The sequence below is a fragment of the Penaeus japonicus genome, unplaced genomic scaffold (genome assembly GCF_977035675.1).
Source record: "Penaeus japonicus unplaced genomic scaffold, GWHDUDI00000001_assembly GWHDUDI00000013, whole genome shotgun sequence".
Taxonomy (NCBI): domain Eukaryota; kingdom Metazoa; phylum Arthropoda; class Malacostraca; order Decapoda; family Penaeidae; genus Penaeus; species Penaeus japonicus.
In genome coordinates this window covers 10,208,022-10,222,823 of record NW_028234415.1, presented here as the reverse complement: position 1 = coordinate 10,222,823, position 14,802 = coordinate 10,208,022, and the positions used below count along the sequence as shown (strand labels likewise).

At 41.1% G+C, this 14,802-nt stretch overlaps 1 protein-coding gene across 6 annotated transcripts in view; it reads right to left on the bottom strand.

The window, feature by feature from the left end:
- Positions 1-14,802, bottom strand: part of LOC122250593 (uncharacterized) — a 243,702-nt gene that overhangs the window by 20 nt on the left and 228,880 nt on the right. For 4 of the 6 annotated variants that reach the window (XM_086543155.1, XM_086543152.1, XM_086543154.1 and 1 more), the window contains 9 exons: positions 9,756-9,960; positions 9,364-9,493; positions 8,925-9,162; positions 8,336-8,498; positions 7,898-8,002; positions 7,603-7,757; positions 7,264-7,487; positions 6,432-6,994; positions 1-5,456 (listed from right to left, as the gene is read on the bottom strand). The exon at positions 1-5,456 is cut by the window's left edge and continues 20 nt beyond it. In XM_086543155.1, coding sequence (XP_086399281.1) covers positions 5,040-5,456; positions 6,432-6,994; positions 7,264-7,487; positions 7,603-7,757; positions 7,898-8,002; positions 8,336-8,498; positions 8,925-9,162; positions 9,364-9,493; positions 9,756-9,960 — 2,200 coding nt within the window. In that variant the 3' untranslated portion in view covers positions 1-5,039. The remainder of the gene's footprint in view (positions 5,457-6,431; positions 6,995-7,263; positions 7,488-7,602; positions 7,758-7,897; positions 8,003-8,335; positions 8,499-8,924; positions 9,163-9,363; positions 9,494-9,755; positions 9,961-14,802) is intronic. The other 2 variants (XM_043012100.2, XM_043012101.2) reach the window with 1 other exon arrangement.

Genomic DNA, 14,802 nt, shown 5'->3' with positions numbered 1-14,802 from the left:
TACATATATATGTATATGTAGATTAGTAATGGACAACTGATAGCCACGTGATCAGCTAACATTTAACTTAAAGCATATCTCTAAATTATTTCCAACACATTTTTTTTTTAGTGTTCTTATAAACAATATCAAATTCATTTTCCTTGCTGCACACCTGACTTTTGCTTTATCTCACGAAATATAGCTGAAAAAAAAAACTATTGACCTGTTGAGTGACCTAAATGCTATTGCAGTCCCTAAACTTAACTTTTACATTACCTTCAGATTAAGGTGCTTGCTTGATTGCTTGCTGCATGTACAGTGAAGTACAGAAAGGGTATACAGCTTTTTAACAATGGGGAAAAAAACAAAACAGCCAAAGTTCTTGCTCCACAGAAAACACATGGTGATCTTGAAGATTTTGGTTTAATTTTTTTTAAAATGAAAACTTGTGGTTACTTGGCAGTAAAAAATATATATCTCCAGTTCATGTGTCTGCTAAATAGCTTTTACATTGTTTTCGTATCTTTAATAAACATCTTCCATCACTTACACATTACAAAATTAGTTTAAGAAAGCCAAATGAATACATAACTTGTGTATCTAGATACAGTAATCTAAAGAGAGCAGCAGAAACTTTTACAAGAAGTGTTTTGACAGTCACGTCCAAAAAAGGGTTGACTCCTTAACGAGACAAATTCTACACTGAATTTAATTACAGGCTAAGTTGATACAATTACAGTTTCCTCACTCCGATCTAATCTTTAGCAGATCACTAACCATGGTAATAATTTACATACCTAATTCTTCGTAACGCTACAGATTGAAAAGGCATCATAGCAAGAGGCATTCTTGTTATGCAACAATGTATAAAAATCAAAAAATAATATTAATCATTTCAACAATGTTAGGTAGATTTCTTTGTAGCAAACCCCCCTAAAACACCTTAGGGGGAATATACAAGTGAAAGATATTATTCTGCTTTACGAAAACGTCAATGCCTCTTTGTTATGAGTCTGGCAGTCGCTTGATCTAATAAGAACTCCCGAGCTCTGGGGTCAAGCCTGGGTCAGATATATATATGAGGAAGTTTGACATATCGGAAAATTTGAGCCCATGGATCGGATCTCCACAAGTATGAGATCATACTTGCAGCACAAATTCACTAATATAGCCATAAACTCCTAAAAACCTATGGTTAATATTTTTTTCTCTTTTTTTTTTTTTTTTTTTTGGATTTATGAAGAAATATGTTGCTTATGAAATCACATAACTCGCCAAGCATTCCTTTCCTAATGTCACAGTTCACACCATAATTTGCACTGACTGATCTTCTGAACATATTTCTTCTGCAGAAATCCCTTATATTATTCTAGAAACAGAGTACAGTTACTTGAAATCCAGATGGCACACATACTGTGAGTAAAATACTGCAATCAGAAGACATACTCATGAAGGTCAATTTACATACGGTGCTGTGAGATTGTATGACATTAATTCCTGTTGCATGGCTGGAAGATTTCTCACCATGTTACAAAAATAATTATAAACAATGAAACATAAACAAGACAATATTCTGTGATGATAAATTTTAAGGATATTTGTTTAAGACTTAACATTAAAATCAACCAAATTTTTAATGGGAAAAAAAAAAAAAAAAAAAAAAAAAAATCCAATAACATACAGTTGCACTGCTACAGCAAGACTATTCTTCATCTCAGTGCATATAATATTAAAAATATAAAGAAAGGAGAGAAGAAAGGAAAGAGAGAAAAGGAGCACAGAGAAAAACAGGATGAGAGAGAGCACAGAGAAAGAGAGAAAGAGAGAGCAGAGAGCAAAGAGAAAGAGAGAAGGAAAAAGTTAAGAGGGAGAGTCTAATACTTAGAAGAAGAATTCAGGCAAACTTATTACAGCATTCATACTAATGCCATAAAAAGATACGCGATCCACCACCTCTATGACATGCGATGTAATTCTCAACAAATTAGGCTGCTGTAATAAAACTGGGCAGGTCTTACTAGCCAGAAAAGATCCTTAACCTATCTACTCTCCCACAAAAGTCTAGTAACTAAAATAGAAGTGGGATCTGTAGAGCAGTGACCATTATTGCAATCGAAGTTGTCTGGAGACAATTCCGAAGAAAAAAACAACTGAGTATGGTAATGCAAGAATGTTATTGTCGTTTGTTTGTATTGAAATAGGGAAATGAAATGAACTTAAATTACCTCTAAAATAACAAAGGCATATAGATAAAGATAAAAATTATATAAAGATTTTCTTACATGTATTAACAGTTCACATGCAACGTTAAAAATACAATGGTCAATGAAATTAGAACTTAAAGACGCTGGGGGGAAAAAACCCTTCACTTTTAAGATGAATCCTTCTGTCACAGTGTAAAACTGCTAATAAATGCAGACATAAAGTTCCATACATAAATTCTTTTCTAATCATACCACACACACAAGTAAAGCAGTAAATCATATATATACACATGCACACATCTCCAAAGAGAATTCTTTTGCATCTGGGCAAGTTAGGACCAACAGTCATCCTTCTAATTCATGATTGTGTATAGAAAAAAAAAGGTAAAGAAAAAAAAAAAAAATTAATAGTGCTCTGGTTATCATACATCACCTAAATCTCTGTAACTTAATCTGAAAATCAAATTTCATTACGTCCTGTGCTCTCGCCTAACTTTCCTTTATATCGACTATCAATATAAGCATATTCTTTCAAGGGGGGGTGGGGGTCATGAGAACTCACGAAGTTATTCTGATACGGCAAAGTCCCCACAATATTCTGAGAGTACCTGCCTTTGCCTCGAGTCATCCATCCCTTGTTTCATGATAACCAGCTGACTGAAGAGTGATCTACGGTCTACCAAGCTGCTGCCACGCAAACTTCTCGGCCACTGGGGTCAGCTGCTTTATTCGCGCTCCGCGAGAGACGGACGCGCAGCCTACACGGTGGTCTGTCTCCAGCTAGGGTCTAGGAAGCTCAATCTAGCTACGGATGCTGCAGACAAACACTTTTAAGATCATGGTAGAAGGCTTGTTTAGTCTCAAACTCTCTGACAACAATTGGTCATTTTGGCAGTTTTCACAAGCATGGACAAGCTTGTATAAAAGTAACAGACAAGAGGAATGAAAAACTTACATAGAACAAATTAGTAAGTAAATGAAATAAAGAAAACATAATGAAATCAATGAAACAGATTCTCAAATTTGCCAAACTGATCTTCTATGGTATGATGAGATTTTGACATCTGCTCCAGAGGTTTTGCGTAGCCTATCAAATATATCATTCTTTACTGAAGCAGACTGAAAAAAAAAAAAAACACAACAAGTATAGACAATTGTACCTTTTGTGTTTCTTTTTAAAAAGTTCTCTGAAGTTCATGGTAACAACATAATTTTACCATATTTAAGTAACAGGGTTATAAGCTCTGGTGCAAGATATTGGCAAGTAATAAATTAACCAGCTACAGCTTAATCACTTGATATTGTTTTCAATAAAATGATCACATTTCAGTGCTTATCAACTACATATACTTAACCCATTGATGCTGGAAGTGCATGGATACATGCATGCACTGTTCACTATATGATTTCCTTTTATCATTCTTTTTTTCAAGCATAGATGGTTCTGGAGGCACATAACCACCAAGGAGACAGTCAGTAGGCCTACCTGACATTAACAGAATATCCCATCCCTCTAATTTTTGGAAAAAAAAAGTTTCATTTCTATTATCAATATTGTTATTACTGTTATCACAATAATAGTAATAATGATAATAGTAGAAACAGATATAAACTTTTTTTTCTGGAAATTCAAGGAAAGGGGTAAATGTGAGGTAATACCTACTAATTTGACACATTGGTGACTACACACTTATGGACCATCTATGTCTAAAAGAAAAATAATAATAAACAAAACCATAACGTCCCCAGCATCAATGGGTTAGAACAACAAAAACATTTAAAAAATGGGCAACTTCATACCACTCGTCAATTGAAGAACATCTAAAATTTAGCGAAATATTCACTTCTGGTCTGCATTAGTGAGATCCAAAACTTGCTGCACCTAACGTCCATATTACCAAGTTGACACGAAAGAGAAGTGAATTATGAAATAAAAAGGACACGACGTCTCCTTGAAATCAGCCAAACAAAAGATCATACTGGACAGGATGAATTACTCTTGAAACCTCTTGAAACCCTAAAACAACTTCTAAAAAATCCTTTTCCTTTTTATCACCGAAGGGCAACGGGGATGTACTATAAACACTCTGTCCAAGGCACGAAATCACTGTCTTTTCCAGTACAGCAGAACTATTTATCCTAAAAGAAAAAAAAAAATCTCTTGTAACCTAATTCTCGCCCTCTCTTGTTTAAGAAGTTGTGGGAAAAATGCTACAGGATTTAACTCTCATGTTCTCCATCACAAATGTGAGGATAAAACTATCATCAACATATTCTTGTCAACAATGCCATGGCATGTGATCTTTACACTTTTCTTCCTCTAATTTAATAGAGTTGTCCAAGTAACTGGTACTGCAGAAGTTACATTTTCGTTCTGTGAAAAACAGGATTGGAAATGCGGGGGTGGGTGGGTGGGGGGGGGTGATTCGGTTTCAGTCTTGCAGAGTAAAATAAGATGATTTAGTGCCACACACACATAAAAAAAAAATACTCCTAAACTGTAAAGACATTAAAGACAATATCATGACAGCACTTCAGCCAAACTTGGGATATCCGAATAACAAGGAGAGGTAAATGACAAATCAGAACATGGTATTAAGCAAGTTTCAGACCTCCTGGAATTCCAAAGCCCAAGAGCTTTTGTCAACCAGAATCTTTTACTTATATTCCTTACATCCCTTCACTTCAACAACATATTGGCCACAAAGAAGGGGAAGTAAGGTAAAATTTCAGAGCTAAAAAAATACTTATCATTCATTCAAAATCTAAAAAGCAATGATCTTCATCCTTTCTAAGAAACTACGAAAATGGATGTTCCCTCAACACAAATCTATGTTCACTGAACAAGAAACTTTATGGACTCTGATCTAATGCCATGAGCAGGTCAGATCCCTGGAGTAGACTACAGTTATTGGCAGGAGCATTGACCTCATAGTCTAATTGTGTAAGATCCAGCAGGTCTGGAATCGACAGGTCAGGGTCCATCAGGAGCAACGGGTCCTGGCGACGCACTCGCTTGAACAAGCCATCTCCCGAGGACTTCGAAGCGACCTTGATGGCAAGATGCCCGGCATGCATCAGCGTCCCTTGGCTGCTTGTGACCAGCCTCAGTTTTGGGGTAGATGGATGGTTGCCCGAGTTGGTTTCACTGCCTCCCGTGCCAGCCATGTCAGTCATCCTGTCCTGCGAGGGACGTGACGTTGCAGAGCTCACTCCGCTCCCTCCGGGTTGTGGCTCGCGTCTCGCTATGCTTCCAATTTCATCCACGTCCTGCAGTGGTGAGGAAAATGGAGGTAAAAGCATGGTCCAGGGGTATATACTGTGACTAGGCAGAAAACAGGAATCTCTGCAAAACTGTACTAAAATATGTGTAAGTATGACACTTCACAAACTCATCCACATACACAAGAAATGTCATTCATCAAGTTAGAAATCCTGATTTGATGGTGACAAAATTCATGTCATATGTCATGAGCATTTCAAATGAGGAATCATGAATTATGAAATAAATCATAATGGCACATTTCATCTTTTATAAGAATATTTTAGATAAAGATTCAATACAGTATCATGAAGTATCATAATGAAGAAAAAAAAAGAAAAAAAAAAAAGAAAAAAAAAAATCTGCACCAGTTTTTCACAAATCACATCTACTGAGCTCAAAACAAATGAAGAAAAATTAAGCAACTACATGAAAACAAGCATAAAATAAACATTTGAAGAGCAAAATGCACACCAAAAATACAGGGACACTGCAAAAACCATGTCATGTCTTTTAATCATACTAAAGAAGGCACGAACTTTAGAGATGAGCAGGCAAACTACTCCTACTTAATGCCAGGCTGTTTGTTCTGCGCATCACACAGACTAGAGACTTTGAGCAATTAGTACTATTCACTTGGGAGTTGGTGACATAGCCATTACATTCCTAAAGTGACAATTGACACCATTCAAAATACATGCTAATGGCATGCTAAAAAAATAACGGTCTTAAAATTTCACATACGCCACCCCCCCACGCCCCACCCCCCACCCCCTCCCCACCAGCTCATGCAAATAAAAAAATAACGATAATTGCACTCAAATTTAAATAATGCAGAAGGAAACAAAAACTTTAAATTGCAAATACAGTACCTAATACCAATTATACTATCGCTCCACAACATAGTGAAGTCAAGCAAATACTGAAAAGAAAAAAAAAAAAACTATGTCTCATGTTATAGGGTTGTGCAGTTGTCCCTGTACCTTTCTCTCCTTGGCATCATCACTTGACTTGTGAGTGCCAGGAGGTGTGGCGGTGCTCCCTGCAGTGGCACCCAGAGGACTTGCTGGTGCCAACACTGAGTAGCCAGCAGACTCGTCACGCCCACTCACCAGCAGGTTTCGAAGCACTGAGTGTCTACTGTCATTGTTTGAACTCTGATGGGCTGTGAGGCCTCCCGAATGTCTTCCCCGCACTGTGATGGGCTCTTTGCTGATCAGCAGCTGCTGCATCGTGGGGGCATAAGGTGTGGTCAGCAGGCGCACTCCACCTGCCTGCTGCTGCTGAGGCTGCAGGAGTGCCAAGTGCCCGTCCCCACTTGCTTGAGATGAGAGCATCTGTCGCTGGCGAAACGAGAGGGAGCATAGCTTTTTCTGGGTGAGGATTGGAGACGAGTTGGGAGACAGTCCCCTCTTGACAGCCAGGGACATCTGGTTCGTGTCTATGGTGATCAGAGGCGGTGGCGGCTCAACTGTCTCCTGCACCATTACGGCCGGTGGCTCGTCTTCACCCTGGTCGTTACACCCTGGGGATCCGTCTAAACCATCTGTTGTGAGCAGGAAAAATAAGTTTCATTCTAAATTATTTTCTAAAAGAAATCTTTCCTGTTTGATAGCTTTGAAAATAATATTTAGGTATTTATAAGCAATATCTAAAAAGTGTATCTACAAGCTGTAAATCTATACACACACACACACACACACACACACACACACACACACACACACACACACACACACACACACACACACACGCACACGCACACACACACAACCTTCAAGGAGTGAAACAAATACAATCCATCTTTTCCCTTACCTTTTCCAATACAGTGCCCTGGAAGTACCTTGTTTGGATCAACAAAGTTCTCTCCTCCGTCAAAGAACTTGTTCTGTTCATACTGATTCTGCCGAGAGCCCCCTCCGTTGTCATCTTTACTATCTTTCCCTGTGTGACAGCTGGTGATGGGTGGGTCAGCATCTCGCAGAAGCTGAGCAAGACTTGAATCTTCTTTGCTGTTCAGAGTGAAATTCTTGGTGTCTCTGGAGGGTAAAAGCAAGCACATTATGAATTTACAGCATCTATACACGTTGCACATGTAACTATAATATATACATGCATCAAAAGGGCATGTGGAAAGGTAAGCAGGGGATTTACTTGTGGTATCCAAGCTGATTCTTCGGAGATACAGCAGGCTCTACCTCTGCACCCCACAACAGATCATCTGAGCTCAGCACCAGCATCTCGTCGCTATGGGGTATGTATGGAGCCCTCATGTCAAATTCATCCGAGTCCATATTCTGGTCTTCCATCTGTTCAAGGAAAATGTCAAGTGGCAGGAAATCAAAGATGTTTCAGTATACCATTTGATGTAGAAAATTATTTAACAAGATATAGCAAAAAAAAAAATATATATACATATATATTATTCTGTGATGAGATCGCAACCCACCTTGAGGTCCAATTTCGTGAACTCTGTGCCAGGGTTGGAATTCTCATCCAGTTGTGAGAAGAAACTCTCTGTTGTTGTTCTGGGGCGACTACTACAGTCCAAGTTCTGTGGGGGTTACAAAAACAATCTTTAACAATTTTCTCTCTAAGAAATAGTCTGACGTAAGGAAAAAGACAAACAGATACACACACACACACACATAAATATATATATATATATATATATATATATATATATATATATATATATATATATATATGTATATATATGTATATATATATTTATATATTCATATATATATACATATATACATACATATATATATATATATATATATATATCAGTCTACCCATATATACAAAAACAAGCAAATCTAATGTTTTTAGAGCTTCTCTATCCTTGTAACCACGAATATCCATGTTAGCTGCTAAATCTTACCCCAAAATTGATCTTCTTTTCCAGGATTGAGGGCAAAGCAGCTTGAGACAGCAGGGGTTTTGGGGGCTCAGGCGTGCGGAGACCAGCTGGGTGCGGGCTGCCGCAACTGGATGCTGGACTGTTTCCAATGCTGTTGTTGATAATCACGTTCCCTCCACTTAGCCTACGGAAACAAAATTTCCTTACAGCATATTCATTTACGTGGTTAGCACTTTGTTTGCTCTGCTCCTTCATCACAAGTGACCTCACAAAAAAAACTAAATTTTCTACATGAATTAAAACATCTCTTCCACTTTGAGCAAAGAACTACAAGAATACAAATAATAACAATAACAATAACACCCCCCCAAAAAAAATAATAATGATAACACTTCTACTTCTATTATTATTATTACTATTACTATTACTTTTACTACTACTACTACTAATGATGATGATAATAATAATAATAATAATAATAATAATATAATAACAAAAATAACTTGAACAACATTAATGATAAATAACAATATTAGATATGAAAGAAGAAAAAGGAAGAGGATCAAGAATAAAAATAAAAATAAAAGCATAATACGAGAAGCCAACTGACCTGCTGCTAATACGCTTCTCGTCACTGATTAACTTCTTCTCGTAACCCGAGTTGCTCTCCTGCTCTTCGGATACAGATGAGGCAGTGGTGAAGAGGACATCAGTGGTAGAAATGGGTATCTGGCCGTAGTCAAATGAGAACATATCATCCAGGTTGGGCATGAACGCAGGCAGTGGCACGCACGTGTCACCCCCCGACGGAGCCAAGTGGGTCAAGTCTTCGGGTTCTTCCTTCAACACTGAAAGCATCATCAAAAAGACTCTAAAATATTGGTTTTATAAATGCAAAAAATGGATCATGATTAGATATGATATGCTGGAAAGATATGCAAATGATTGAACAAGATACAAATCTTTCACGAATGTTATTAAAAGTATAATGAAGCTTCTGAGAGGACAGCTAAAAAAATCCCAGAAGAACTTAGGGACACTCCTCTTACCTGTGCACTGTGGATCATCTTCAGAGAACGTCAAGAATCCTTTGTTCATTTCCTCAGTGCGAGGAGCGAAGATCTTGGATGTGGTAGCCACAGGTGTTGGAGGCGGGCCCGCTGGTGTCACACGCGGAGTCTGTAAGGACAGGTGTTGCTCTTAAAAATTGTTCATGCAGAAAGCATTTTCAATCTCAAGTTCGAAAACAACAAATTTACTTCAAGAGATAAACATCCCCCTACAACATTGACTACGAGAACCACAAGTATAAGGTAACACAAAGTATTGATTTGTTTTTTTTACACACAAAAAAACAACAACAATATTGCATCTTTTGAAAGACCTTTCTTAGTAAAAAGTGTATCTGATAGAGCAGTTTCCATTCAGGCAACAGACTCACCTTGGATTGTGTAGGAGACTTGGGCAGAGGGAGCGTGGGTGTGGGAACACTGGGAGCCACAGTGGGAGATGAAATGCTGACTGGCGGGGAGCTGCTCTCCACCTTGCTGCAAGTGCTGTCTGGCTCTTTGCTGCTGTTGGTGCTGCTGCTCTTGCTGCACATCAATTGCAGTTCTGATAAAATCTCTCCTGGAGACTCTACACCACTGTTGAAGAACAATCAGTCTTTGTTAGCCTGAAAACTCCAGGTGGTAAGACATACAAGCACAAAAAGCCCTTTCATTAGCAGATAATGATAATTACACCTATCTCTGTAATTAACCGACATTTAAACACTGTGTGAAATCTGATTGTCCCTTCGTCATTCCTTATTTTGATACAAGAAGGTACTGTTCTTCCTTCTTGATATGGTGGTTGTACACAAGGCATTCAGAGGTGGAATGCCTTGGCTGGTCTGCAGTCAGAGATCACATGCAGTTTAGTGCGGTATGCCTGCACTAAAAGGAGTCAAGTACTGGGGACCAGTCTGTCTCCAGGGTAGCTTAACACAGAGACTGTCATAAGCAGTGAAAGGTCTGTCATGAACACTATGTGAGGGAGATGACTGTATAATGCAGTTACTTATTCTAGGGAAATAGAAACTAGAAAACCTTGAAATCACTTGTAAGTCTAAGCCAGTCTTTCCATTTTTTAGACTTTTTAGGACCCTGTGCATTCACCTAAACATTCTTGAGACCCATTGATATAGGGATTTGATATGACATATTAGATAAAAAAAAAAGGATCATTCAGTTACTGATGTAATATTATTTTCTCAAAAATATAAAATAATAATGAAAAAAAAGCATATACTTCAAAAAGAAATGCTGAGAGTTTATCTACAATAGATACAAATTAATTATTTCCTAATGAATAAAAAAAAAATTGTGTCAAAACACAAAAATGAGTGATTTACCAATTCAAAAGTAAAACTAGATCTTGCTATTTATGATCAACAATGATCTTTCTAATAAATAAATAGACATGCCTATTTGATTCTTACCCATGACATATATTTAGTTTTCAGTGCTGTCATGGTTGAAAAGCTAGCCTCACATTGGTTGGTGCTGAATGGTACCAATAGTTATTGTTGCATCAATGCACAATGGGGACTCGTGAAAACACTCAAAAGAGTCCAATAACACTGCACTGAACTCTTACTGTTTTATCAGATGATAAATCAGAGGCATTCTAAGCTGACTCAAGTGTTCTCTTATGTTCTCTGCTATCCCAAAAAACCCTTGGTAGTTTTCTGTGGTCCCCTATGCCTGAGAAAAACTAGTCTAAAAAACTTGATATTCCAAGCATGATTTTTTTTATGCATTTCCATACAACTACCTCTTACACACTGCACCTCTCCTCTCTCCCATCACCATATCACCCTCTCATATTCCTTTATCCTTCTCCATTAATCCTAAGAGGGTTAATAAAGTATTTAAAAAATACATATCTGCACATAAGTCTCTCTCTCTTGTGTATTTTTTATATTTCATATCAACCAACCTATTCAGTAATCCATCTTTAAACCCATTACTTCACTGACCATAAAATATTACTATTATCCAATCCCACTATATATCCACCCACTTACTAAACTGTCCATCAACTGCGAACCCATTTCTCCATACAACCAACTGCCAACACATATAACTCATCCAAATGCCAACCACCACATCACCGCGAGTGAAATGTCCCACCCAGAGTCCACACCCCCGTGCAAGTGCCATCGACTGCCAGCACCATTGCACAGGAGGGTGAGTAATGGCATGACGGCTGCCTAGATCATCTCCTCAAGGAACCTTCAAAGAAGACGAATGGCCTGCATACATTGGCCGAACCCAGTATAACTCCCAAAGATTTATTGAATAACCTGCCAGTTTTTGTTTTTTCCCCCCCCCAAACCAGACCAGAAACCATTGAAGTTAATAACCAAGACTGTTTCATATATTGATATTTATGCCAAAATGGAATCATGGATCTGCTCCAACTCCCCTCCTTCTTCACAGCTGCTGCTATATAACCAACCATTTACTCAGTGACATATGAATTACACGTAAGCACCGTGCATCAATCACAACACACAATGGTCCTTTGTGCAACAGTTACTCCGACCATGAAGAAAACTTGATGATTATTCATAAGCTTGTCTCCTCCTTCCCTTCTTTCTTCCCCTCTGTCTCTAATCTCTCCTTCGTGTGATTGCTTGGACTGCCTTCACTCTCCCCTTCTTCCTATTATCTCACTCTTCTCGGCCTCTTGCTTCTTCTCCCTGTCCTTACTCTCTTCGTTTTTCCAAAAAGGGAGGGAGGAGGAGGTATGAGGAGAGAGGGAGAAAAGGAGGAGAAGAGGGGTGAGAAGAGAGAGGGGGAGAGGGAGAGGAAGAGGGAAAGGGAGAGGAAGAGGAAGAGGAAGAGGGAGAGGAAGAGGGAGGTAGGGAGGGAGGAAGGGAGAGAGGGTGGGAGAGAGGGAGAGAGAGAGAGAGAGAGAGAGAGAGAGAGAGAGAGAGAGAGAGAGAGAGAGAGAGAGAGAGAGAGAGAGAGAGAGAGAGAGAGGGAGGGAGGGAGAGGGAGAGGGAGAGGGAGAGGGAGAGGGAGAGGGAGAGGGAGAGAGAGAGAAGGGGAGAGAGGGAGAGGGAGAGGGAGAGAGGGAGAGGAAGAGGAGGGGAGAGAAGGAGGAGGAGGAGGAAAAGATGAAGAAAGAGAAGGAGAAAGAGAAAGAGGAGAAGAAACAAGAAGAAGAAGGAAAAGAAGGAGGAAGAGGCAGATTGATGATGATGATGATGATGACGATGATGAAGAACGAGTAGGAGGAAGAGGGGAGAAGGGGAAGGGGAAGGGGAAGGGGAAGAGGAAAAGAGGGAGAAATAGGAGGAGACTGGGGAGTAGGGGGAGGAAAGGAGTAAGGGAAGGAGAGGGAAGGAGGGAAGGAGGGAAGGAGGGAAGGAGAGAGAAGGAGAGGGAAGGAGAGGGAAGGAGGGAAGGAGAGAAGGAGAGAAGGAGGGAAGGAGAGAAGGAGGGAAGGAGAGAGAAGGAGGGAAGGAGGGAAGGAGAGAGAAGGAGAGGGAAGGAGGGAAGGAGAGAGAAGGAGAGGGAAGGAGGGAAGGAGAGGGAAGGAGAGAGAAGGAGAGGGAAGGAGAGAGAAGGAGAGGGAAGGAGAGAGAAGGAGAGGGAAGGAGGGAAGGAGGGAAGGAGAGAAGGAGAGAAGGAAGGGAAGGAGGGAAGGAGAGGGAAGGAGGGAAGGAGAGGGAAGGAGAGAGAAGGAGAGGGAAGGAGGGAAGGAGAGGGAAGGAGAGGGAAGGAGAGGAAAGGAGAGGGAAGGAGGGAAGGAGAGGGAAGGAGAGGGAAGGAGAGGAAAGGAGAGGGAAGGAGAGAGAAGGAGAGGGAAGGAGGGAAGGAGAGGGAAGGAAAGGAAAGGAGAGGGAAGGAGAGGGAAGGAGAGAGAAGGAGAGGAAAGGAGAGGGAAGGCGGCGGGGGGCCTGGTGAGCGCGACGCGACCCGGAAGAGCGGCGAGCCTCCTTGATTCATGATCCCGCACTTATATTGCCGGCATGTGCAACCGCGCCGAAAATGGCTTCTCCGTTCGCGCGGAACTCTCCGCCGAAAGAGAGAGAAAAAAAAACACTCACAAGAGAGAGAAAGCGAGCGAGAAAAAGCCATGTCTTTTCCCTCCGCGAGTCGGAAGGAAAGCGCGTTCCCGCCGCCCCTTGCGCCGCCCCCGCCGCCCGCGCCGCCCGAGAGCCGTCATCACGCGGCGCCTCTCCCGCGATCGCCGCCGCCCCCCTTCGACAACTTTTCCAAATCATTCATTAATATGAAACTTTGGCTATCGATCTCCCGGTGACCGTTTATCATGATTTAGAAAGAAGAAAGAAACAAAGTGAACATATCCGCACGGGGAGGGGGAGAAGGGGGAAGGGAGGGAGGAAGGGGGAAGAGAGGGAGAGAGGGGAAGGGGGAAGAGAGGGAGAGGGGGAAGGGGGAAGGGGGAAGGGGGAAGGGGGAAGGAGGGAGAGGGGAAGGGGGAAGAGAGGAAGAGGGGGGAAGGGGGAAAGTGGGGAGGGGGAGGGGGGAGATGCGGAGGAGGGAAAGAGAGAAAGCCCGAAGGAGCGACGGGTGGGGGGGAGGGGAGAGAGAGTGGTGTGAGGGAGGGAGGAGGGAGAGATAAACAGCAACAAAGAGATAGTGAGGGGGAGACACAACGTAGCACCTCTTGATATAATTGGGAAGCATGATTTCAAGAGGAAGGGCAGGGGGAAGGGGAGGGGGAGGGGGAGGGGGGGTATCTTGGGAGTGCCTTCTTCCGAGCGGCCTAAGGCGACTTGGGCTATGGTTTTCCCCCATCTGCTGAATATGGGGTAATTTTTTTTTTTTTTTTTTCTCAAGCCGACTGATTCCCGGATTTGTTTTCCCGTTTTTTTTTCTTTTTCCTTTTTTTCTGGAACGTTTTTTATGTTCATACTCTAAACTTTGTATTAGTCGCTGGGTGCTCTCTCTCTCTCTCTCTCTCTCTCTCTCTCTCTCTCTCCGACATCAGTGTCATATCTCGACACACTCCAGATCTTCTTATTTGCGGATTACTTATCTGAATCTCTGGTCTATGGAGAGGTATTTGGAGAATTTCTGTTTGACCTTTCTCTCTCTCTCTCTCTCTCTCTCTCTCTCTCTCTCTCTCTCTCTCATTCTCTCTCTCTCTCATTCTCATTCTCTCTCTCTTTCTGTTTGTTTTCTTTTTCTTTTCTTTTTTTTAGGCCGAAAAAGCACTGGCGTGATGTGCAACCGGCCCTCCGTCTTCGGGAAAGGGACAAATATATTCACGCCTGCTACAGCAAATCGAAACCCCCCTCTTCGAAGGACGGGAGGGGGGTGGGGGAAGGGTGGGGAGGGGCGGGGCAGAGAGCAAAAGGCGGTGGCAGGGGAGGAGAGGAAGGGTATGGGGGATATAGACAGGGTGCTATTGCTATTAGGCTGAGTGGAAATAATACTAGTGGTATTATTACGAGTATACACATT